The 26,697-nt window shown below is 31.4% G+C and overlaps 1 protein-coding gene across 1 annotated transcript in view; it reads left to right on the top strand.

The window, feature by feature from the left end:
- Nucleotides 1–2,081: 2,081 nt before the first annotated feature.
- Nucleotides 2,082–26,697, top strand: part of LOC130442642 (homeotic protein labial) — a 65,068-nt gene continuing 40,452 nt past the window's right edge. Inside the window, exon 1 of the mRNA XM_056776939.1 lies at nt 2,082–2,829. Within this exon, the coding sequence (XP_056632917.1) occupies nt 2,160–2,829 (670 nt within the window). The 5' untranslated portion in view covers nt 2,082–2,159. The remainder of the gene's footprint in view (nt 2,830–26,697) is intronic.

The following is a 26,697-nucleotide window of genomic DNA, read 5'->3' as shown; positions in this document are numbered from 1 at the left end:
TATTTAATGAAAAATTATTTAAAATTGTAGATAGTCTTTCTCGGCTGTAAGGCATGTCCAGCATGCAAGTCATTACGCAGGCTCATTTCTCCACAGTAGTTTCCATTCTTTCCTCTCCTGTGTCTTTTGATTTATTTCCTGCTCTCGCATTCCTTGATTTCAACCTGAAATCTTAATTTGTTATGTCGCCCTCCTCCTAGGTCTTAATATTATTTGTAAGTCCGTGATTCATATATCTTCCCTATTCATTATTTTTCTTCCATTCTCATAACATGGCATAACATGTTCAAATTTCCTGTTATAATGTTATCCCGTATTTTGTTGTATCTTGATTTATTCTTAAGCCATCTTTAAAAGAGAGTATTTTTATTTGGTTTCTTGTACATCTATTTAACTTACTATGGTTATTTAATACCAATGTAAGCCGTTTCATCCAAAGTACTTAATACTTTTATGAGCAAATATTCACAAACCTATTTTCATTTTGATCTATCTGTATCCCTCTATCTATCTTCTGTCTGTTATTTCACCCAGGTACCTATTTAGATTGTCAATCTATGATATGATTTCTATTCCGCTTTCTGTTTTCAAATCTGAACAAATTACAACACAAGCACATGTACCTACAAGAAATTCTTTTGCTATTTGCCAAATCCCTAGCGCTATTTGCAAAAAAACTGTGTTAGATCCTCATCTACACAGAAATTGTAACTTCTTTGGAAAAATCTGATGGTTTATGACTAGAATTGTTCTTGGCGAATTGAATTATTCAATTTCTTCCATTCCTTTCAATATTTTTTATATACTGCTAACTGGAAGGGTTTTTCACAATTTGCCACTTCAATTCTCAATTTTTTTCCATGTTTAAATGTGGGAAATACAACATACAAACCACTTAATTCCAAAAACCACTAGGTACCTACCCGAAAATGTACTTATGATGCAAGTGATTTTAATAGTAAGTACTCTGTGTTTCTTCAAATGCCCGCTCTCAATTTCACAATAGACTGATAGAAAATCTTCTGTTCGATAATGAGCCAATGTGTGTGCTTGTTTGATTTGGAAAGATGCTTAACATTCTCAGATACGTTGTAGTCAAACTTTACCTAAATATCAAGAATAAGATACACGAGAAAGTGTAAGAAAATATAAATAAATGGTACCAATTATTATTGTTGGGTAGCTAATAAACGAACTGGCTTGCCGGATTCATCGCTTAACAATCATGATTTCAAAAAAGCATACTGTGATCTATTTTACAAATTAATGTGGAAGTAAAGATACACACTTTCCATAATTTTCTTGTTGTATGTTACTATAAGCTTATTATATTATTATAAGTATAACTATTCAGAATAAATAGTTGTTGCTTTGTTGCATTTCTATTCTATTATCCAAGTTAACAAATCACCGGGATCAATTCCCTTGTTATTGTTTCTTTAAATTTAAAAACTAAAGTTGCACCATTAAAATGAAACATTATTTTTAATACGTATGGTAGAAGAGAGTGCAGATAACTAAGATTCATTTTACTATCAACGCTCGATTGATTTCTGATGTAGTTCTATATTAAGCAAATCTAAGTAAATTATTTCATCTGAAAAATTACAATGGAAAACAACTCTCATAGTACTTAGGTACAACAACTTTCTTCAAACAAAATATTTACTGAAAATGGGCCTATAAAAATGATATATGCACACATAAGAGAAACGTTCGAATGGTTAATAATCTTATGCAAATTTATGTAGAAAATATCCTACTAAACTACCTATATACGCCAAACAATACAAGTAGAGCTGTCATGTCACCAACTTCCATATACCTAACATTTCCAAGAATAGAAACGTTCCTATAGACACAATCATGGCTGGATGCTGGCCAATCATTGTAGCAGCATCACATCTTTTGATAACCGAAAGCTACTATTGGTCCTTAGATCCACGGCGCAAGACACGTGTAAGCCGAAGCTCCGCCTCAACGGTGACGCAGCTGTGTTATCCAACACAACTTTCTAGATTGTTAGCTAGTCGAGACCCAATCAAGTCAACCTAACCAGTTTGGTAACGGATATTAAGTCGTTTAGTTGTTAAAGTGTGTTTCGTGATCACAAATACACATGTGTCGTGATTATCAGTCACTGGAATAGTGAAATAAAAATGATGACGATGGACATAACTATGTACGGTCATCATAATCAACATAGTACTCCTTATAATTCTTCGGAATCCAATTATTATAACTATTCGAACGATTTAAATCATACGACTTCCCCTCATCAATTTCAAAATTATTATTCTTCTAATTATCATTATGAAGAGCCCTATTTGTATGCGACAACTTCCGGGGAATCGGCAGAATGCCCTTCTTCTCCTCACAATCTTAACTACTATTCTCAACACGTCCAAGAAAACCCCATCGTAAACACCGATACAGGACTGACTTATACTAATTTGGATTACGGAAATAGTGCATCGGGCTATGCCCAAAACAACTACAACGACAACTATTCGCGGAGTCATTCTGACGTAATTCATCATAATGAAAATTCAGAAGACTCCACACTCCAGCAAAACTACATCCACGAAAACAAGTTTCAAATTGACATTAGCGATAGTAGTAGCTATTTAATAAATCCTGGTGCTCAAAGTACTTGCATGGAGTTTCAACATCTTCACAGGTATAAACAAGAATTAATTCCCACAGAAGATCATTCTAGATTAAGGCAGCATCATCCGCTTCATACGCTTAATCCTGTATCCATAGCTCAACCAGCTCTACCAACTTATAAATGGATGCAAGTTAAGAGGAACGTACCCAAACCTCCTGGTAAGTTCAATAAAATTTTTATAACTATTTGATATAATAAAATTAAAAAGGATATTCGTTAACAGGTTATTGAGAGAGAACTTTTAGAAATCAATCTGTGAAATCTATCTAAAACGCAGACAACTGAATGCATACTTACCCTAGATACCACGGTTTTTAGACCCTAATTGAAAGGATTATTGTTTTTTAGGTAATACCTAGATAGAAAGAATAATGAAAATATTCCGTTACGTCTGATTTTAGCAATACTTACTCTTAATTACTTATAAAATTTAGTTAACTTAGTGTAAACAATAAAAGAATAAATAAAAATAACAGATTTTGGCATTTATGGGTCAACAGTGAGCCCTTTAAATAATATCTTCTACTCAAAATTCCTGGTCGATAACAAGATTTCCCAAGATGTTGGGAAACAAATTCCAACGTGAAAGCAGGAAATAAAACTTAAATAACTTATTTATCACTATCTGTTCCAGAAATTTCCGATGAGTGAGCTACAATATACTCATAACTTTCACCTTTCCATCTCAAAAAAACTCTTCCACAACCTTTTAGAATGATCTATAAATACTCCCATTGTTTAGTTTAGCTTATGCCATTTGTTAATATTGTTTGCAAATACCGGATATATCATTATAATCATCTATTTTAGTTTAAGCCCTTTAATATATGAAGAGGGCAGAATAATGTTTTTTGTATCAACCAACGGTTTTGATGGCTTAGATGTTCATTTAAAATGAAGTGCTGTTGTTTCGAATGAGCCATTTTTTTTTGTTCATAATGATGTTCTCTGACCCAGCTGTCCCACAAACAAAGGAAACAAGAGTGTCTGGTGAATCCACCAGTAACAAACGGATAAGGCCCCTTCACACTTTCCATGGATTTTCATCATACTTTTTTAATATCATCAAAGTAGGTACACTACGATTCATAGCTCTGTTCACAATATACTACATATCTTATCGATATACGTGGTTTATTATTCCTTTTGTTCAGAAAGTGATGGAATTGATATTACATATGAAAGTTTTGGATGTTTCTTTTTTGTTTAACAATTATAGTGATCATTATCAAGCTTCGAAACTGTTTTTTCTCATTATTCTAAGAGAATGCCGTTAACCTAACTATAGAGAGCTCTTCTAGCTATATACATTTTATATCAAAGCTTAGTATTCTGGTCTCCATCTACTTATTACCTAAGAGGTCTGGATATTAAATAACGAGACTTTCGCGCGTGTCTGTCACTATTATAATACCTATTTGTGCAGTAGCGGTTTGAAACGAACATATTTTGTCTCGTGCCGAAAACCATGTTTTACGAAAAACAGAAGCAACATATCAATCCCAAATTTATCGTTAAATTGAAAAAGACTCCGCACTAGTGCTATAAATTGTTGCAAGATGCCTATGGGGACAATTATCTATCTCGTGTACTTGTTTTTGAGTGCTTCAGTGAGGGCCGAGAGAGCAATGAAGATGACCAGCGCCCAGGTCGCCCTGTGACTGTTTCAATTCCGGAAACAGTGACCCAATTGTGCGTGCTGATCGTCGAATGAGCATCCGGATGATTGCCGATAAAGAAACGGTTAGAAAAATTTTACACGAAGAATTACATATGACAAAAGTCTGTGCGAAGTTGGTGCCAGACCAAAAGCTCTTGCGTCAACGGGTCTACTCAGATTTCTTTGAAAGGTTAAAAAAGAACTGCTTTGAAAGGGATCAAATCGATGGAAGCGGTAAAGCAAGAAACGGCAGAGCTTCTAAAGGCACTCGCCAAAGAAGATTTCCAGCACGGCTTCGATCAATGGAAAAAACGTATGGAAAGGTGTGTGTGGAGAGAGGAATATAATGAAGGGGAGCATTCGAATGTAGAGTAATTTTTATAATAAAACCCTTTCGTTTTTTGATAGCCAGACCTCGTATCTACTAATGTATTGCAACAGTTTATTACGAAAATCTGAATAATATTTCATTAGCTACATCCTTCTTTCTATATTTGCAAAAGAGATACAGTGATAGTCAAATTGGTTCATATAATATTTGATGCAATTCTGATTTCTCAGGTTCAGAAATTGATTTTCTACATATATCACAAACACAAAGACAGAAGTTTCTTTGCGAAATATTGAAATTGGAACTTCTTGAAATTAGAAATAACTAGAATTGTATGGAAATATGTTCTTGATTGTGAGTATTGTCAATATGTTCCTATTTGAGATTAAAAATCTATTCTTAGTTGAATAGTTGCCTTTCTAACATGTTATAGATATCATGTCTTTGTAAGGATTGAAGTGAGGGGCGGTCAATCCATGGAAACTTGATCAGTGGTATATTTTTAGTTTTAGTGGCTTTCGAGTAACCTTAATAATTTTCCACCGATCTTCTAGGCTTCCATCAACTGCTTCGCCAAATCTTTATTTATTGAAAAACAAAGTATTTAATACCTGTTTCATTTGTATTTCGATTAGTGTTTTTGCATGTAGCCTTAGCACAACCCGGCATTATGATCTTTCTTCTTTCTGCTCCACCATACTTGGCACTTCGCGAATATTCTTTTATTGTGAACTGTTCAAATATATAATGATTATCGTATGTTTTCATTTTCTCCAATTCAAATTATCCCAAGAGCTTTTCAAGTCGTATCAAGTCGTATTTCAAGTAAAATGAAATGACAACTTAGCCAATATATCAAAATTCTTTTAGGTGGACATCTAATATTAAAAGTACCCAAAAGTTGGTAACAAAAATAATTACAGCACATAAATTACATTCTTCCAAACTAACAATTCTCCAAAAAATACTGTCTGTTAATTTTATTTTAAATGGTAACGTATATTTATAATATAAAATAAGTGGCATAATTTGTTAATTTATTGAGTGTTTCTTATCTATAACTCATACTTTTGGATGCGCTACCACTCTGGTCGGGGATATTTCAGGTAAACGAAAAGGTAGTCATAATACTCGTGATGGATTCATTAAGTGATGCGTAAGTAGGTACTAACAAATATACAATAGAAAATAAATTTTTGAAATTTCGGGAAGCCGTAATTTGTAAAACTCCATATAAAATTATAATGCACACTTGCAATTGGTTAAGTTGGGTTAGGTTAGTCGTGAAACAGTCTCTTAAAAATACAAAATGAAATATTTTTTATTGTTTTATTTATGTGTTCAAAATGTGACATTTTTTTTACTGAAACACATAGAAAATAGCTATTTTATTTTTGTTTTTCATTTTTCAAATAATCAAAATCCCTACCTGCATAATCTTCCTACACGAGGGGTCTAATCTTTATAACAACCACGATCACAAGTTGGCACATTGTAATAAAGGTTAAAATTTTATATCGGGTATTAAAATCACGAGCTGACGCAAGCCCGTAGTTTTGAGGTTTTCTTGATGTTATAATAACTATTTTTACCTAATAATTGCGCGAACTTTGGACATTTCAATGTCAGTAAAATAGAAGAATATAGTCTCATAGTCCATTAATATAAATTAGGATTATAAGAATTACATTGACATTATATAAATACATTTCAAAATCTAAAGATAGGGGAGGGTGGTCTAATATGGGCCAATTTGAAATACCATTTATAAAAGTAAAAAAATTTTGTACATCTTGTCATCAGTCTAATATATAAAAAACCGGTTTCCTTATTTGGACCGCTAGCTTCCTAAATTAGACATTAGCTTTCTTAACGACAATTACAACAATAGAACCTTTTAATTGCAGCACTAACTCCAGCACACCAAGTATGATATGAATCCAATTTCATACATTGTATCATATCTTTTTCGAAGTTTTTATTCTGTCTAGCTGTGATTTATAAGCGATACTTGTTATTTCCACTGTTTTCTAAGCTATTGGCACTCTACGAGAGTGAAGAGTTATCTGGATTTTGATTTTTGTTTGATTGCGGTGAAATTTTTTCAAAAATCCCTTATTCTTGTTGTCACTTCTATCTTCGTTATCATTACTGCTAGAAGTTGTAACAGAAGTTGAAGGTTGCAAAACATCAGCTGGTGCAAATTGGTCATCTGTAAATTCAATCCTATTTACTGGCCAAATTCCGGAAGCTTGGAGGGTACTCTCTGCAATTCCCATAGTGGCCGCTTACATATGGCTTTTTAAGTAATTTTGACATTTGAGTTTGCTATATTTTATTCCCATATAAGCGAAAAAACTAGTTTTGAGTATGTGTGATATGGCCATCAAGCAGTTGGGGAACTTTATTATGTACATTGCAACATTATTTGCTTTTGGAAATGCATCAGCCATTCAACAAAGAGATTTGAGTTAATATATCCTGTGTCCGAAATCGTAACAATACACAATACTGTCGGGAGGTGCTCCAATTTTAAGGCCAGTATGAAATTGTTTCTTTTAAAACTTATCATATATATATATATATATATATATATATATATATATATATATATATATATATATATATATATATATATATACCGGCAGCACTAATTGCACATACCATAGTTGTATTGTCACCACTTTCAGCATTTGTTAGATTTCCTACCTGGTGCTCCCCTTCACGAGCAACTATTTTTGGGAGACTTTTTTGCCCAGTGGTAAAACCAGATTCATCCACGTTAAATATGGAAATTTATGCTTATCGACAATTCGTTTTAAAAGATCGGAAAAATGATTAACATTTTCTTTTTTAAAGCCTCTGGGACTCACCATTGACGTTCCTTCCTTGAACCATTTTTTACCAGCAATTTTTTTATCTATATTGGAAAAATGTGATAAGGCCTCTTCGAGGTGAAGGATGTGCTAAGACATCTTTCTTTCCATATCTGTAGAAAATACCGACGATCTACCAAATGATTTAACATTATTGCGAATGGAGTTTATTCATTAGCATGTTTCTTAATTATTGCCTTTGGAACTCCACGCCCACAACTGTATTCTTTCAAACCATAAGCACCCTTTTTGTACGCGGCAACAGCAACCAATAAATCATTTTCAGACCACAATCCATAGTAATTGACATTGTAACCCTGAAAATATGTTTTCTTATTAATGTTTTCTTCTCTCTCATAGTAATCATGACACGTTTCTTCACACACGATCGCATCAACCTCGTCTACATCTACGTATAACAAGTCGCCTATCTAAAATCGCACAGATTTTTCTAAGTAGTGGTCGTAAGTACGTCTTTCTTCACCTGATAATTACACGTATCATCAGTGTCAGTAGGGCTAAAACGTTACTTCCTAATTTTAACGTACATAGTGAGTGGTACCCATGATATTTTGAATTTGGTCTTTATAGATATTTTGGAAAATTCTAATATTGTCATGTAATTTTTTGATAAGCTGAATATACTTCGCTTGATGATAACGTCATAATAACATTCTAGAAATTTACAATTTTTCTGTTTATATCATAGTATTTCTGTTGGTTTTGTTTAGTCTTTCTTCATTTTAAGCCACTCCACACCATATGTTTGTATTACTTTCACCAGTTTATGATTATGTCTGATTCCTTATTACTTTTTTCTAGAGAATTCCACTTTCTTTCGCCTATTCTCTACGATATCCATAAAATATATAAAGTGATAAGAACGTTTTCATTTACATTAAAATTGCGCAATATGTTGAATTGTGTTTTTAATTATTACTTTGTTTAGTTTTATAGAGCGTTAGAAGCTAATTATTATTATCGATTATAAATATAGATTAGATGTAACTTTGAAACAATTCAAATGCCCTACGTATAAAAACAATTTGAATATGAGATATCGGTTAATATTTATAGATGTTAGTCATAATATTGATCTGAATTTAAATAAAGTTTTGTTGTGATTATTTGTTCCTGCATATTGTTTACTGTTGTAAATAAGATAATACTGACATATGTAAGCAAATAAAAACTATGCAGATAAGAAAACGACTATATCTGTTAACACATTTGATAACTTCTTAGGAAGTGATTTAGTTATAAAAAGCCATAAATATTATAGGAAAATATGAATTGAAGTATATCGTAAATGTATATTGCTTAGTATTTAATTATTTTCCTCATTATAACAGAAATTTTCATTGGAAAATATCTGTTCCAACATCTTCTACATAACTTTACAGTATAAAAAGTGACACAAACAGTTTACAAATGGTTATCTTCGCATCTTCAATAAATCAGTTTTCATTTAGTAATTTTTTGAGTAACTCTCAATGGCCATTTTCTTTTATCACCTACTTTTGGAATGAAATAACTGATTGTGGATCCGTTTTGTACAAAATTTACTAAAATTACCTGCTGAATGTTGCATCTTGATTTTTCTGCAGCGGTGAACATCTATTTTTCCCAGGTCCGGATTAAGATTTATAAGGCCCGGGGCTAAAATAATGACGGGGCCCCCTTAAGGAATTCGGAAACCTGGAAAAATTCACAAAATAGAGTCAATACTTTAGATTTGAGGCATCAACACATTAAAAAATACAGAATGATTTCCAAATGATGGGGCCCTCTTGGACCTGAGGCCCGGTGCTATAGCCCCCCCAAGCCCCTAGCTTAATCCGGTCCTGATTTTTCCTGTTCCTTACTCTGTACTTTACATCATAGTGAAGTATCCATTCAATATTAAATCTTGCGAAAAAATCTTTTTTCTCTTGATTATATAGTGTTAAATAAAGTTTGCATATGTCTTTTTGCTTGTGTGAATCCGGTACCCATCTTGGTGACAAATTTTTCATTTCAGCAGTAAGTGCACTATAAACATTTTTTGTAAAATTACCATTATTTTGCGAAAAATATGATGGCTAAAATTACTATTCAGTGTGTGTGAATTTAAATTATAATACAATTTGAGTGATTTTCTTAGATAATTGAGAAAATTTACTGGGACTAGGTGTAATTTTTCCATTCCTTAATATAAATCTTACATGGAAAGTAATTATACTTAACTGTTTATTATTTTTCAATAACAATGTTAGAAGATTAAAAAAAATTTCTACATTTTGATTTACTATGTTTTGTTGAATTATTTTGTTTAGTTAATTTACTGCATTGTTGTGCGTGTAAAACTTCCTTCACATTTTTGGTAAGATTACCAAAGAAATTTTTAACATTGTATATTATGCATCACATGGTATGAATCTAATCTAATAGTCGCATGTCGATCTTGCAACACGACATCATTGACTTTTCTCGAGGCGTGAATTTCTTGGGATTTTACTAAAGGCATATTTCCTAAAGTTCAATTTCTAGTGTCTCTACATAATGAGTACGATATGACGTGATGATATATAATTGTTTTACTCAGACTTCGTATACCGTTAGTTGAAATAACCATACACAGAAGTGCGTTATTGTGTTTTTTTTTTAAGAATTTATAACAAAACAAGTGTGTTGAGAATATTGTTTTTCTATCCTAGAGGATCGGTCCTTTTCTATTTGCTATATGTGAAGTACGGATTAGTTTCATCTTTGATAATTGGACAATTATCCATAATTATTTGAAATTATGCATAGGTTTTAATCGGATTCAAATATGTCTATCTTTTACTGTGAAGTAGGCAGGCTGTAAAAAAAGTCTTAATATTTTGAGCGTGATTCGAAACATTGTGAATTTCAATTTTTTTCTGTGAGTGTTTCATATCAGATCATCTCACTTTAAAAATGAAGACTATATGCTAGGTATCCACACAAATGAAATGAATAAATTAATAACTTTTCCCTGAATGGAACAGTTTTATTCTGATCAATTGTTGTTTTTGTCCATTTTTAAAGCGTAATTCTAGACGTGTGTAATTAACTTTTTATTAATTTAGACAGTTTTTTCAAAGCATCTGAATATCTAAATACTAATCTTATGGAGCTGAAGAATATGCTTAAAGCGCTAATCTCAGGAACTACTGGATCTGGTATATTGGTATTGAAAAGTCTATTCATCAAGAAAGACTATAGGCTATAATAATATTATACAAACATTGCATGTTACATCAATGATTCAAGCTATAAAGATTAACAACAATGAAGATTATTTGTCAGAAGTTTTTATTTTCTAAGAAAACTGGCCTCTACAGAATTTGAAGTGAATTTGTATTTGAAGATGCATCATAGTAGCTTCAAAATAAAAAGTGTGGCAAGAGGTTACAAAATCTAAGAAAAGAAAGTTTTATTCTGTACATAATATTTTCTCTTGAGTACTAGCCTCAAAATGATCACATATACATAAAACATTACACTTGTACATAACTACAAGATAAACTCTAAATTCAATTTGATCTGGTTGGGAATTAAAGCCGGCTCAACTATTAACTTAGATAAATCCTGTACCGGGTTGTATTTTAATATGTATGTTTTGTAATTTTGTACAATGTTCCATGAAAATCTAATAATTTTATGGTCCCTTGTACATTTTAATATTATTACGCACTGCTTTTTGAAATAATTCAGGTTCAACGTGGTTTATACTGTTTTCAGATTTATCACATCGTGCATTTTCAGTTTCAAAGGTTTTTCCAATTATTTCATAAATAACATTATAAGTGCTAATAATAAATTATCATACAACGTAGGCGCAATATTTTAAGATACTATAAATGACTGTGTAATTTGATATAAAATTCGATAGCTCAAATACTAACTTTTTCTTCGAATTATGTTTAGACCCGTCAATACATATTAATAAATTTCATTTGTGGTGTCACAATTTATTTGGTAAAGTAATAACTTCATTCATTTGATGACTGAATAGAAAAATTATTATTCGATAAGAATAACAACAAAAATCAAATCAAAAAATGTTATGTCTTGAACAATTTTTAAAGTTTTTCTTATTCATTTATGTGATTTTTATGAGGTTAATAAAATACTCTCCACTTCACAAACTTATAATAATTCACTTTTCACCGTCACTTAACTAACTTAAATAATTTATTTAAATTTTTCGAGTATTTTGCTAATTTGTTCTGTTCACTACGACTATTTATTATAGACTGAACTGAACTGCACTACAAAAACTCCTTATATATGAATAAAGAATATACCAGAAGTATTCTTCAAACTTCTACAACATTAAGAAACAAAATAAATAGATAAATGGACTTTTCTAGAAATTATTCAAAAGAAACTATGTAAATATACCAATTGTTTCAAAAAAAGTTCAAATCAAACGAATTCCGCAATGGATAAAAAATATGAGCATTCGTCGAAATTTAAAATTCCATTGTAGCCAAGCAAGGCCGGCATTGTTTTTCAAACAAAGGCAGTTCTTCGTTTTATATATTATTCAATAAAAATGCAGAGAATATTTTAATCATTTACAAATGATTGTATTTGTTAATAGAGGAAGAACACAAACTAAAGTTGAGCCTAATTAAGAAACGTTAGTCTATCTGTCACTCTTAACTTAAATACTGTAAGTGAATTACCTACCACTACCAGTTCAGGAAAATCACAAAATCTCTGCGGTGATATATATTATCCTCGAGGAAGATGATCCTGATAGAAAACAACAGTTTTCTTAAACAACATTCTTGTAGAAAAAAAAGTTTATGCTAAATTGTGACGTACCTAAATCGACATAACTATCAACTCTGGTCGTATGAGAATGCATGCTGATTAAAGTCTAGGTATATGAAATACACAAAAGTATATTTTTAAGTAGTAATTGTGAGGAATATTCTTCAACGAAAGATGGAGCATGATGTTTGGGATTTTTGTGAAAAGAATCAGTCTGAAATTTATACATATTTCAACGATATGGTGGGCCTTCCCATTTCGCAATGCTTACACGTTTGTATCTCGATGCTGTATTCTCAGGCAAGGGAATAAAGAAGGCAACCTACAGATAGGTTACTGAGTCTCTCATTGGCTGTATACGCGCAGATACTAGTCGTTGACACACTGTGACGAGCCTCCTCATTTATAGAAACAAATAGCAAAGGTGAATATGGAGACTGTAGGACGAATAGATTTTCGGCGTCAAGTTTCCTTGGCCCTTATCTTTATTTGTTCTTCTCAAAATACGTCTGTCCCCTTATAATTTTTCACTATAAATTAATTCCAGATACACATAATTACGAAAATCACGAAGATCAATCTTTACCATTAACCACATATTCAATTTCAAGAAAGAAAGCTTCTTACATGTAATAATCTATTAATACCCAAACCTTTTTTGAAAATGTTTTTCAATTGGAATTATTTCAAAATGGTGTCTTGAATAAATCAATAAAGTTACACACACCAAACTAAAATAGTTTCTACACACACAACTAAAATAGTTTCTGATCACTGCAGGAGTAATTTCTACTAAGCAATTTAGATATCCAATAGTTCTGAAATTATTTTTATTAATCATAGAAGTTATTACAACATAAGTTGTAAGTCTTAATTAAAAACGTTATTTACTAATATGTTTATAAAAATGTTAAAAATCTATATTTTATAGTAGATGGTACACAAAAATATTTCGAGTGGAGTGAAACATTATATTTCCTAGTCAAATAAATTAGTAGATTTTATTTCTACATGATACACACACTTTATATTTAATTTCCCTTTTGAAATTAAATTATCTAACCTATCCAAACCAAGTGCATATCGTCCTGCATGAACTAGGTGGGGTTGATGACCATAATTCTGCAAAATGTATAAAATTTATTCCCTCTGGAATCGTAAAAGGCCTATGTTAGAACCTGGACCATAAAAGCATTTATGGCTCAGAAAAAATAAGACCACCCCTTTTTTGGACATTATTGTCTTTCATCAATCCAGATTTAATTTCCTATTGGAAATCATTTACCTCACACTCCTAAAGAAAATGGATGGACCTTGTAAAGATAGTTCTTTATTATTTACTAAATTTCCACGTAATGTCCCTTTCCCCACAGAACTTTCTTGTTATTTAGACTATATTCTCATGATTTTTTTCGATATTTTTTTGTTGTAAACTTGAATTCGGATTGTACATAATTAAGATAAAGTAAAATACAAAGAAGTTTTCAGTTTATTCAGGAAGAAAGTAGTTTAGTTGCATCAAAATTCTATTTTTTGACCATAGTCAAAAGAAGGATTCATAAGTATGAAATGATAGCTCTGTTGGAAAGATAATAACTCTCCTTTTTCCATGATGAAATCAAACAGGTAACTGACAAAAAAGGAATTACCCAATACAAGTGCCTTTCACAGCGATCTGTTCATTTTTTACGTTCACCCTACATTGTTCGAGGGTACATTGAAAAAATCTTAGTCTACTTAGAACCAAACAAAATTTCAATGCTAAAATGTTTTATTACTCATCATATTCTCCTCTTAATTGGATACATTCATTATATCGAACCGGCAACGTCTCCAGACATTTCAAAAAAAATATTTTTTCTTGCTCTGCAAACCAGACCTCCTCGTTGGAAGAAAATTTACGGCCCTTTAAACTTTTTTTCAGTTGAGGAAAGAGGTGATAGTCGAACGAAGCCAAATGTGATGAATAAGGTGCTCCAGTAATTCAAACCCTAAATTTTTGCATTACAACATGAGATTTGTGTACAGGGGCGTTGTCCTGCAAAAACAAAACTCCTTTGGATAGTTTGCCGCATCTTTTCTGTCTAATTTTTTTCCGTACAGTGGTCAGTAATGTCGAATAGTAATCTCCAGTTATTTTTCCACCCTTATCCAAAAAATCAATCATAATTACTCTATGGCAATCCCAAAAAACTGAAGCAAGAACTTTTCCAGCAAATTTTTGGACACGAAACTTCTTGGGTCTTGGAGAACCAGAGTGTCGCCATTCCATCGATTGTTGCTTTGTTTCTGGATCGTAGAAATATACTCAAGTTTCATCCATAGTAACAATTCGGTTTAAGAAGTCTACAACGTTTTAAATCGAGCACAGATCGAACGCGTTGCTTCTACCTGGAAAATTTACCTCTTTTGAAGCTTGCAGTTCAGTGTTTCACGGTCGCTTAGGAAGGACATTGATCACCAAGGGTATTAACCATATCTTCGTAAATCTGCTTACCTCTTAACCCTTTTAAATACAGGTACTTGATGATTTTCGGTGGACATCTTTTTCCGTTTAATTTATTGCGTTACTCTGGTTTACTTTTTTGACGTCAAATTTCACACTGACACTTCTAATAAGTTATTGGTCGTTGCTATGGTAACGCAATATATTGTTTATGCATGGAACTGGTCTAGACTAACTAGATATCAACATCCTCGTATAAGACACACAGTATAAGAAGATGATAACTTCGTTACAGAAACGCGCTTCAATAATAAATTAATTAGCATAAGTATTTAATTGTGTGTTGAATAAAAAGACCTGTCCAGTTAAGGTGCACACGTTATAAAATTTTTCGTTGTATGTAATCGATAGCCATAGCATGTAAGATCTCGGTCATTGATAAGGGAATATCCTCTACTACCCTAATCAGTGAGAATTAACTTGTGCTCACAATTAGGTTACCTTATTGTTGAACTTAGAGAAGACTCTCATATTATTATTTTCAAAACTATGTTCCTCCAAGTTTATTTGATATTTTCCCCATAAAATATGTACAGGTATCACTAAAAAGTATGTGAGTTTTATTGAAAGAGATATTTCTCATTGCTGGTTGATTTTTGAATATTTAGTTTTGACAAAAATTCAATGAAATTTTACTAGTAAGTTGGCAGTAACCTGATAGAAGATACTGTTAGAACGATCAGAGCGAGTGGCTACATGATGCTTATAATTCATGTCTATAACACTTATTCATGATTTCTTTTCTGAATTCTCAGTTAAAATAATCTCAAACAAATTTCGATTTAGATATAATGAGGCAATGAAAGAAGACAAATATTTCAATTGTATGAGAAGAATATCAACAAGGAAATCAATACGAACCTGACGAGACCTTTTCCCTTGTTAATAGCCACGATTCTATAAATGAAGAAACCTAACAAGAAAACAAAATCGGATTTCTGGGTTTTATTTAATAAGACAAAAGCTGAAAGTCCAGTAGTTATTCATTAAACATGTAGTGGGAATAGTTGGCATCAGGACCAGAAATACTTTTGCGACTTCATCAGTTCAAGCTACAGAGAAACTGGTTGTTTATTTTAATTTTTGAGTAGTAGTTATCAAAGAGTTTCTATACTGCTCGAATCAGAGTTATGTTTAGAGAAATATTTTCAAGTACTTTTCAGAATATACAAAGAGAAACGTTGTCGTAAGCTTCTGTTAAGTCAACTAACAGCAAATGATTTTTTCTAGCTGTTAACTAATTTTTTCTCAGTCAACTGATTCAGTGTAAAAATATGGTTTATTCATGATCATCCTTCTCCAAACCCAGAATGTTGATCCAATCCATATGGTTTATATAAAATGCAGTCTCTCTGTGTGGAATGAATTTAATTATGTACTATGTAGAAAAAACAGATCGATTTTTATTCTGAAATTGACAATTTACATTATGAAAATATTACCCCCTTCAGCGCCCCTCAAAAATTTTAAATAAATAAGAGGATCATGTGGAATCTTGTTGGAAAGGGACTTTAGTCCTCTGTTCAGTAATATGAAGTTTTTTGAATTTGATGTAATCATAACTGAGAAAATTAATTTTTAAGATGTAAAATTTCGATAATGTCTCTATCACACAACTTCACAATTAAATTAACTGTTCAAAATGACCACCATTCGGCGATTTTTGAAGTTTCGTACATTTTGTATGACCTCAGGTGTTATTTTGTTAATTTCTTCCGTTATTCTAACTTTTAAATCAGCAATATTGTCTAGTCAATTGAAATATACTTTAGATTTTAAATAATGGAGTCAAATCGGGGGATCTAGGCGGCCATTTGATCGTTCCATGTCTTCCAATCCACTTATTGGGAAAAATCTTGTTCAAATAATGTGTAACTGTATGTGCAAAATACGGTGGTGTCCATCTTGATGGTAGTATATAGATCGATCTATCTCTTTTCGATTATTAACATCAGGAAAAAGTCTTTGTAATATAGGCACTAAGAAGTTAATAAAAAAACTAGATAAACTTCACCATTAACTGTGTCTTCAAAAAAATAAGGGCCAATAGTTGTATTATTAATGAATATAGCCAGCCCGTTCACCACGTTAACTTATTTAGGATTTTGAGTGTGAGTCTCACACGTCCAGTGATTTTCTCTGCTCTAATATATACAAGTTCTGTTTGTTAGCCGTTCCGTTTAAATGAAACGTTACTTCATCAGAAAAAACTATTTTGCTTATGTACTGCAAATCTGCGTTCATTCTGTACATCATCAATTCACAGGGTGCTTCTTCTATCAGGATCATCTTCATTTAACTCCTGAACCAACTGAACTTTGTAAGGGTGGTATTTTTATTTATGCAAAACTTTCAAAATATCATTGTCAATCTCTAGAAGTACAGGTAACTTTTTTTCATCAGTGAATTGAACAATTCTACCTGGTTTTTCAATACACTTTACATGTACAGTTTGACGAAACATTTTTTCAATTTTGCTAACTATACATTGACGTCCTGGTCAACACGTCAACAATAATAATAATTATTAAAAATTTCGCAAACCTCATTTCTTTTTGTTTTATTACCACAACAAATCATAATTCGTATGTCTATTCTTTGAGTCTCGGACAAATGAGCCATAATTGAATTTGATAAGCGCAGAATACTGACGTCTTTTAGAAGGTAAATTTTAAATAACGAAATGACAGCAGCCTACTAGATTGATATCAATTGCGTATTTGGCTTGTTGACTATATTTCAGTATCTTCAAATAATTTTTCCTGATGTGTAGCAGAACAGATACCAAAATACCTGATAAAGTATATGTCAATAGACCAGATAATTTTGCTGATTTAAAAGTTAGGGTAACGGAAGAAATTAACAAATTAACTCCTGAGGTCATACAAAATATTGTACGTGAATTCCAAAATCGCCTCGGTTATTGTCAATAAGTGAATGATAGTAGTTTTGGATATTTAATTTAATTGTGAAGAACATTGAGAAAAACACTTCCTTTTCTGTTAATTTTTCATACCTAATCTTATCAAATACTTCTATAACAGAGGAAAATAAAAAATGAGAGATTTTTTTTTCTTCTAACAAAATCTGCGTTGGAATCAATTATTTACATGTAAATTTTATTATTATAGTTGTGCAAGTACGCCACTGGATCTAATTTCAATCAGATATTCATTATATAGTTGGAAATACACGAAGTCACCAAGTCTTTGACTCGAGCTTATTATAACGAAATTGACCGTATCGTTGAATAAAAAATCGTGTGACAGTAGTTCTTGGACGCGTGGGCTTTCGGTCAGCTAACTTGCGTGTAAGTTCGAATGAGTTGAGACTGGGTTCAGTCTTTTAAAACTAACATGCAAACTGAATAACCGACGGTAGAAAGTTTGTAAGGAATAATGTGTTGGCGTTTTTTTCGGATTGTCGGAGATTGGCCGAGTTCTTTATTTACAGGGTAGACGAACAAAGGTGTGTATAAGTATCAGAGAGAAAAATTCATACTGATCAATTATTATATAGTCTTTGATAGCATTAACTTTTGTTTTCCGTCATTGTGTCTCTTTTGAACACATCTTAGTTTTTGCGTATTGCGTGCTTTTGATATTCAAACAAACAAAAACTAATTACGTGAACAGTTTTCGTGGAATAAACTTATCATTCACATCATATAATCCATTTCTTTTAGATACCATATCTCAATTATAGATTAATACCATACATCTAAGTAAAGTTTAACTAATTTAATGATATAAAGATGTTCATGATGTTTACTTGCGAACCTTGAAACAAAATCAGTTACAAGATAAGTTTCTTCGTGTAAGAAATTTCCTTTCAGTTGTGAATAACATTAATAAGTTCCTATTTTGAGTCTGGTAGTTGACTTTTATTTCTGGTACGCAAGGAATGCCTGACAAACACGTAACAGAAATATTTTGTGTTACCAAATGCTTTTATTTTATCAACAATTACTGATTTTTTGAAAATATGTCAAATTTCAATAAACAAGCATCTAACAAAAGTAACTGTTTGCTTAAACTAAATAATAAGTATTATGTAACTCATTAAGTGATAGAGAAATCTTATGTTCTGATAAGGTTAATTGAAATTTGCTGGGTTGCAGTGCATCGTTCTAGAAACCCTGTACAGTGCCAATAAGTACACCACAAACACAAAGCGCACAATAATCGCAAATAAGTATTGTCTCAATATAAGTTTTAGTAAACCTCAACAATAAAAAAGTTTGTTCTCCTCTACAGCTAATATCATTAAGGGGGCTAATTCCAAAGTATACAATCTCTAAGTTTTACTAAAAATAGGATATATGTCTCTAATGGTATATTTTCTAACGTTAATTAATAATAGTATTATAAAACCGCAAAGCTTTCAATCTCTAATGCATTTTATGTATAGTAAGTGGGGTTAGTTCCATAGTGCACAATCCACAATAATAATTCCAAACCTTAGAAACTCTTATTTGATCTGAGTAAAAAAAGTACAATTTCTATCCAAATTCCATATAGTGGTTCACAAGATTGTCACAGCGTACTATTTTTTTTATAGTAAAATTACCATGTTATTGTGCTTTTACAAATTATCACCAGAAATACCTTTATAGTCATGTGGCGTCTGTAAAGTGGAGTCGTTGGCACTTTCTCCGTGCTGTTTTTGTCTTAATATTAATTGCTTTAAAATGGTTATTTGATCAATCATTTATTCTGAGAGATAGAAGTAAAGGTATTACCAGTAAGTGAGGGAAAAACACGGAAGGAAAGACGAATTGGATAATTTTTGGTATTGATAGGCTTAGTTTTGTAAAATATAAAATGAAGTATAGACGACATTTTGCCGTTTGCTGCACCTCTAGCCACAAACCATTTGCGTTTCAAAGTATTTAGCTTACAATTACTGAAGTAAATACCTAAATATATCGACCAAACCATATCATTTATCGAGACTCCATCATATAATCTTAGAACAGTATCAGTTAAGAACAAACGTCAATAAACCCAAAGGATAAATAGAAGGAGAATTGACACTGTGACAAAAAACTATCTACCCCAAAGAACAAACCTTGTATTGAAAAGAAAATACTGAATGACCATTGAGGAAAAGTTACTTTAGACAAATTTTATTTTGCTCTTTTGAAACCCTATTTGTTGAAGTTGTGTACAATTGATAGAAAAAAAAAGAAAACAATTGGAATTAGTATGTGTTACAGCTGGATTTCTAAACAAAATCAGGTAGATGGATGGAAGATTTTGTTTCCAATACAGGGGCACTTTTTTATACCTTCATGTTTGGTCTTATTTAAGGAATTGGACAAGATGTTTAACTTAAGGGCTGGAAAGGGGAAACTATTAAATTTATCAAGCTGCCAAATCAGCGGCATTTTGCTTTTTCTAAAATAAAAAATGATAATTTCAAAGTATTTAGAAGAGATGAAAATAGCCCGAGAATAGTCACTACTGAATAGACTTAGGGTGCAAAAACATCCGTTAAGAAAAAAAGGGAAAAGCATTCCTAATATAGATTCAGTCATGATAAACAAGTAGAACACAGTGAACGAAAAGAAAAAAGTTGCCTTACAGCGAGCGCATTATGGAGAAGACTGGAAGAAACTCCATACATGAAATTTGTTCTATATGGTGGAACCCAAGACATAAACGGCCTATGAATCAGAACATTTAGAATTTAGATGCATTAATATATCAAAAAGGTCTAAGAAATAAGAAATTAAAGAAATTTATATATATATATATATATATATATATATATATATATATATATATATATATATATTCCGTTAATGTATATGCTGAGTAGTTTTAAATATAACAAAATATTGAAGTAAGTGTTTCTTTCATTTATGAGAAAGTGTCAATTATAACTATTTACAACGTTTTCAAAATATCTCTGTTCAAAAACCTTGTTTCTAACATCCCAAAAGAATCAACCTTCAGTAAATCCACTCTTTAATGAAATTTTTCACCACTTATCATGGGTAATATCATTTGATTCAAGACGAAGAATTACATTTTTGTGATATTATTTCAGATTAAAAATCTTTCGATGTGTGCTATATAAATTAACATTACTATTACTATAATTGTAGCATTTTGTCCCAGTCCATTATTTAACAACATCAATAAGTAACTAAGAGATACAACTACTTCCATTATATGGGCAAAAATATGAGGACAGGTATTTATATTTGTGGCTTTTCAAAAATAATGTTTCCGTCTGATTAAAATTTCTGGTGTGAACTTAATTAATGAATTCAAACGTGGCCGCTATTCATGCCAGAACGAAATTTCTATAATTTATTCAAAACCTGTTGTTTTACATGACAATATCGATCATCAATACTATACTAGAACTGATTGAACACAATCGTCATGTCTTATACCGTGAGATTGAAAAATTTTTGGCCAGTAGTATCACTACCTTCACGAATATTCTACATAGTTTTATCCCGCATTACCGGAACAATGCTAAAAAGAAAAATTCGCTCGGTGTATAAAAATGTTGAAAATGTTCGAAAAGGTGCATCAAAGGCAATGTACAACATCTGCGCAGATGACAAATTATAGATATACGCATATGATCTCGAAACTAGACAGCAATTACCTATATGAGTGTTTCAATACCACTACAACGAAATTCATCAATATATTTCCGAAGTACAATCATCAGCTATTTTTTCCATGTGATATTTATCTTTAATATTCAATATCTAATTTTATCCATGATGTATTGTGCTCACAACCAATTGATAAGTACCACCAATTTTAGTTTCATATATAAACAAACAAACTGATACTTATTATTAGAATGTTAGATATTGAAATAAACAAATCATTATCTGAAATCTAATAATCGCTAGCTCCAGCGTTGAAAAGAAGATTTGACTGTTATCACAGTTATATTTAAGCCTTAGTTCATATAATTTTGCCACCGGTAATCCCGGTTATCTAATCTAATAATCCATTAAACCCTATCAATTTGTTTTGAATGATATTATGAAATTTTTCTAGTGAGAAATATTTGCTTTGTTCTTCTAAATTCAATATTGGAATGTAGCGAGCTAGGATACCTTTTTAAGGATCAAAGATGACAGAATGTGTACTTCAGATTCAAAGTCAAATTGATAAAAGATGACCCCATTTAGTTACACTAGAAAAGTAGTAAACTAATTCAGCATATGGAATATTCAGTGTAAATAATCGCGATAAGGTAATGGTTATTATAATGCTCATGCAATCTTTTTGCTTTTTGTACAGCTACCTTTGTCTGTCATATGGTCCCATCGTCTTTGGAAGGCTTCCACGAATACCTCTGCCTCTTTAATTACATTTACGTTACATTACCTTGGTTACCTTATCTTCACTATCTTCTTTCCCTCGCCAGTCTATAGGTATCAAGTCAAAAGTACTACTTCCGTTGATACTGTGCGAAAGGCCTACAAATAATATTAAAAATTGTTCGATTTTGCCAATTTGTCTGAGGTTACAAAGAATATAATTATTTATCATTATAAAGCGGGATTTGTACTGAAAAAACTTTCACATTGTACCAGTACACTGATAGTTTATTTTCTAATGAAATCCACTCAACTTATTTTTTGATATTGATTACGGATAAGAGAAATTAGACTCATCTCTCTGAAAGTGCTATTGAAATATCATCAAGGAACAATATTATCAAGAGGTGTTGTTTTTTTTTAGTTTACAAATTCATCAATTTGATAATTTTCGAACTAATAACTTTTACGAAACAAACTATACAGGTATTGAGGCAACAAAATTGTTCTGTACATTTTCTTTCAACACATGAAGTACTGCAATAATACGATAATACTATACCCAGACAAATGCTACAACCAACAAGTTTTTATTTGAGTTATATCAAATATTGATGCGGAAACAAATAATATGAATGTCATGAATTGACGAATTTCCTATTAAATCCAAGAAAATGCTTAGTAATAGAAAGAAATATAACGAAATCTGAAACCATAACGAATAAGCATTTTGAATGTTCTCAGAAATGGTCCAGTGGAAAATATAAGACTTGATTGGAATAACTGCATACATACCCAAAGGGATTGGTTCTTACTATTATAAACAAATAATGATAAAAAAATCCTGAAATTAATGAAAGCAGACGTAAATTGAGACATAAATATGTTCAAGGAAATAGATATTAATCATGGGAAGATATTTATAGACTAAGTGAGTGTCCACCTAGCAATTTGCAGGCGTGAAACGATCCAGCTCGTATTTTTACTAAACTGAGGAATAGGAATTCGAATCGTTATACCGTCGCACACAAGCAAAAATTTATAAAAAACTGACAAAACTTAAGCATTGTAAAGAAGGTACCAAATAAAATACGAATAAATTAAAGCTGACAACAAGTTAATTGTATTCTTAGTAGTCAACATTTGTTTCATCTAATAGAACAAATTTTGGCTCATGAGCACAGATTTTTGAAAATAGTTTTCTGAGACCCATTATCGGAAGATAAAACAAGTTTTAGATACGTGTTTTCTATTGTTAATGTTCTCAAGAATTTTCTTAAGAATTGCTCACTGTACTTAGTTGCATCTTTATTGAATTTGGCCAAATTTGGCCTTTTATCCACTGGATATCACTTTCAAGATGATACAAAGCCATTTTATGAAAAGAAGGTTATTTCTGAAAGTTTGCTCCTTTTGTATACTATTGTTTTATATCTCACCATTCATATTTATATTTTATTTATCTTTCTGCTGTCTTGCCTCTATTTCACAGTTCCCAATTTGTAGCTTAGATGCAAGTTAAATCATTCAAGCGTGCAAACAGGAAATGCTCTACGTGAGTTTTTTTAAGCAATCAATTTTAATATGCAGAATTTTATTTTGTTAAATTCTGTGGATGTTGTTGCGCAAATATAGCGACATATAGTAGATGCCGTCTTAGCTAAGTTATTGATCATCTTTCCATCAACCATAGTTGAGTTTAGATTGTCCTTCCATTGGAACTGCTGTTGTTGGTGTATACATCTTGAACTACCAATCTCGATAGTTTTGTAGTTTCATGAGATGTCTCTTGTTTTAATGATGGTTAACAATATCTCGGTGAGGAAGGGCTAGGCTTTTAGTAGACGGTACAGTTTCATTATGTATAAATATTAGTTGTATTGACAAAATATAGATGATTAGCATATTTTCTTTCGATCGCGCCATATTGTCAAACTTCTGTTCATACTGTAAATGTGATCCATTGCAACCTCATTTTGATACAAAGTAAAGATTTTGTAAATTATCTTTTGATAATTGATCATAACAATTTCTTTATGATATGATTCATATGGTTCCACAATTTGGGTAAAATTGGGCAGTTAATCTCTATTGCTGAACTCCGTAAGTTATTATATTGAATTTCCGTCAGTTGTTAGTTACTGAAGACAAATTTTAATTTGAATAAAGTGTTGTGTATATATTTGAAGCCTTGTCACTAGAAGTAGTAAAAGCAGCTTCTTCAATTAATTTGGCAAATTGAATATTATCATGAGATCGATATTCCACTTGAGTCAGTTAGCTCTGTAGGCCCAAACTCTCTCCGAATATGGTTTCTTTGTCTATTTTTACATGGGCCAATATGGCTACCATGTAATTTTTGAACGAGACTAGCATCAGGGAAAGTAAGGGTATTGAACTCTATCACCATTTATTTATTACCATTAATTTACAACTAGTAATTATAAAATATTGAAATCAGTATAACGTCACCCGAAATAGAAAAAGTTCAACGGCAAACAACTTATACGTTGCTGTTTCATGAGTGAACAGTGCGATGTGTTAGGAATAATGATTTTACTAATTCAATAATGTATATGTTATGAACCAACTGATTAATCAAGATCCTATGAATAATTTACAAGTCAAATCGGGCCATATAATTAATAATTATATCAACTTCATTAATTATGATAGTATCTGGTCATCATGAATATTATTAAGTAGCTGTTGGGCGATTTGATAGTAATGCTACGTAGCCTCATCCTATGTGCTGATTTCAAATGATTATGTTCGCTTATTTTTGTATCTCAAGCAAATAGAATCCAGATATGCTCGGCGTTTTGTGGTTTTTTTTTATCGGTTCTGACAATTTTTTCAATGCAAATATGGCCAATTTCAAGAAGACAAGGTCTCTTGTCTCTTGTTAATAACTTTTCACCAACTGAATATTTTTTAAAATTGAAAAATCGTACTTGTTTTTTGAACATTACTCTACAAATTGTTCTACTTCGATATTAGTGTAAGTCCGGCGTTTTTCACTTATCGCGATTGACAATTGAGCGCTTTTTCAAAGTTGCAGCGCAACGAAAAAGCCATTTGTTCATAATTTGCTTAAACAATAGTGATTTAAACATACCGTATCAGTTTTTCGCAAAAACGACGCCCATATTTCAATTCAGTGGCTCAAAAGGCATAAGAATACCACTGTTTCATCTTTGACTCTATGATTGCTCAGCAGCATTGACCTCTCCCGGACTATAATGGCAGTTATAACAATATTAATATCTAGTATGCTAATTGCAGAGTCTTATTAGAACCTTATTGGTGGTTTACAAAACAATTTTTCCACTGAGAAAATGTTTCTAAAATTAAGTGTACAAACACAAACAGTGAATTTTATAGTCTTGACTAATTTTCACTAAAATAATTGAAAAATTATCACTGATGTTTTTTGAACACTCAATATTCACGAAATTTGTTCAGCGGATCATAATTCTAACGAAAGTGAATATGCCCATTTCCACAACATAAAATAAGAATAAGTGATTGGAGGAAATGTGAGTTTCAATGTTTCATTTTAAAGCAACGTTAATTGCAATGTAATATCTTAGATAAGCAGGTGATGAAATTTTGTCATGCTGGCTGCAGACCAGTACTACAAAAATTATTTTAACCAAACTATACACAAGGAAGATTTTGGTAAGTATATAGTGAAAATACCGTTTCTCGGACAAAATTCACTTGAAGAAAGACTTAATAAGGATTTCGATTTCGATATATGTCTTACTAGACCCTGAAACCATATATTTAACAGAATGATTTACATCACCCTACCCTTAAATTGATTAGGATTTTTTATGGTCAATTTCGAGACATATTTTATGAATATTTCTCTATCTATGCAGAAATATTGTGGAAATGGCAACAAAGAAACGTAAGCCATAGCTGTAATTTTTTATTATATTCATAAATTCAAATAAATATAAAAATAAGCTATATACATGTGACCAATGTCAAATTTGAATGGCAGTTAGTTGAGATCCACGCACACTGATAATGTTTCTGTTACTAAAAGCTTTCAGGGGTTAAAATGTAATGCATAAAGAGCCGCGCTCTCGAAAGTAATCATAAATAATTTCTGAAACGATGATTGTGAACTATTAATATAGTGTGGTTAATCTAATAGCAAGGGAAATATTTTATTCATCTCTGAAATTTCATATCATAGTTGTTTTTGAAAGAAAACGTCTTACCAAAATATGATTATAAGGTAATTTTACTTGTTCCACCGAAATGACTTTCCTATTGAACTATTGAAACAAATAAATGAGAGGCCGAAATTTTTACCTTCTCCTAGAACAGTTTCTATATTTGTTTTCATAAAAAAGTTCCTTAATTCAATAAATCAGTGTATCCATTTTTCTCTCAAAATTGTCAGCTCATTTTATTATAATACTACTATTACATTTCAAAACTTCAAAAACAAAATGAATCTTTCTCATATTCATCATTAAACATTTCTCTAGTCGTGGCAACAGATTTTCTATCTCATTCTATCTGCTGTCCACATATTTGACAACCAT

This window comes from Diorhabda sublineata, chromosome 4 (genome assembly GCF_026230105.1).
Source record: "Diorhabda sublineata isolate icDioSubl1.1 chromosome 4, icDioSubl1.1, whole genome shotgun sequence".
In the NCBI taxonomy this organism is placed as follows: domain Eukaryota; kingdom Metazoa; phylum Arthropoda; class Insecta; order Coleoptera; family Chrysomelidae; genus Diorhabda; species Diorhabda sublineata.
This window is presented reverse-complemented; position numbering and strand designations above follow the sequence as displayed.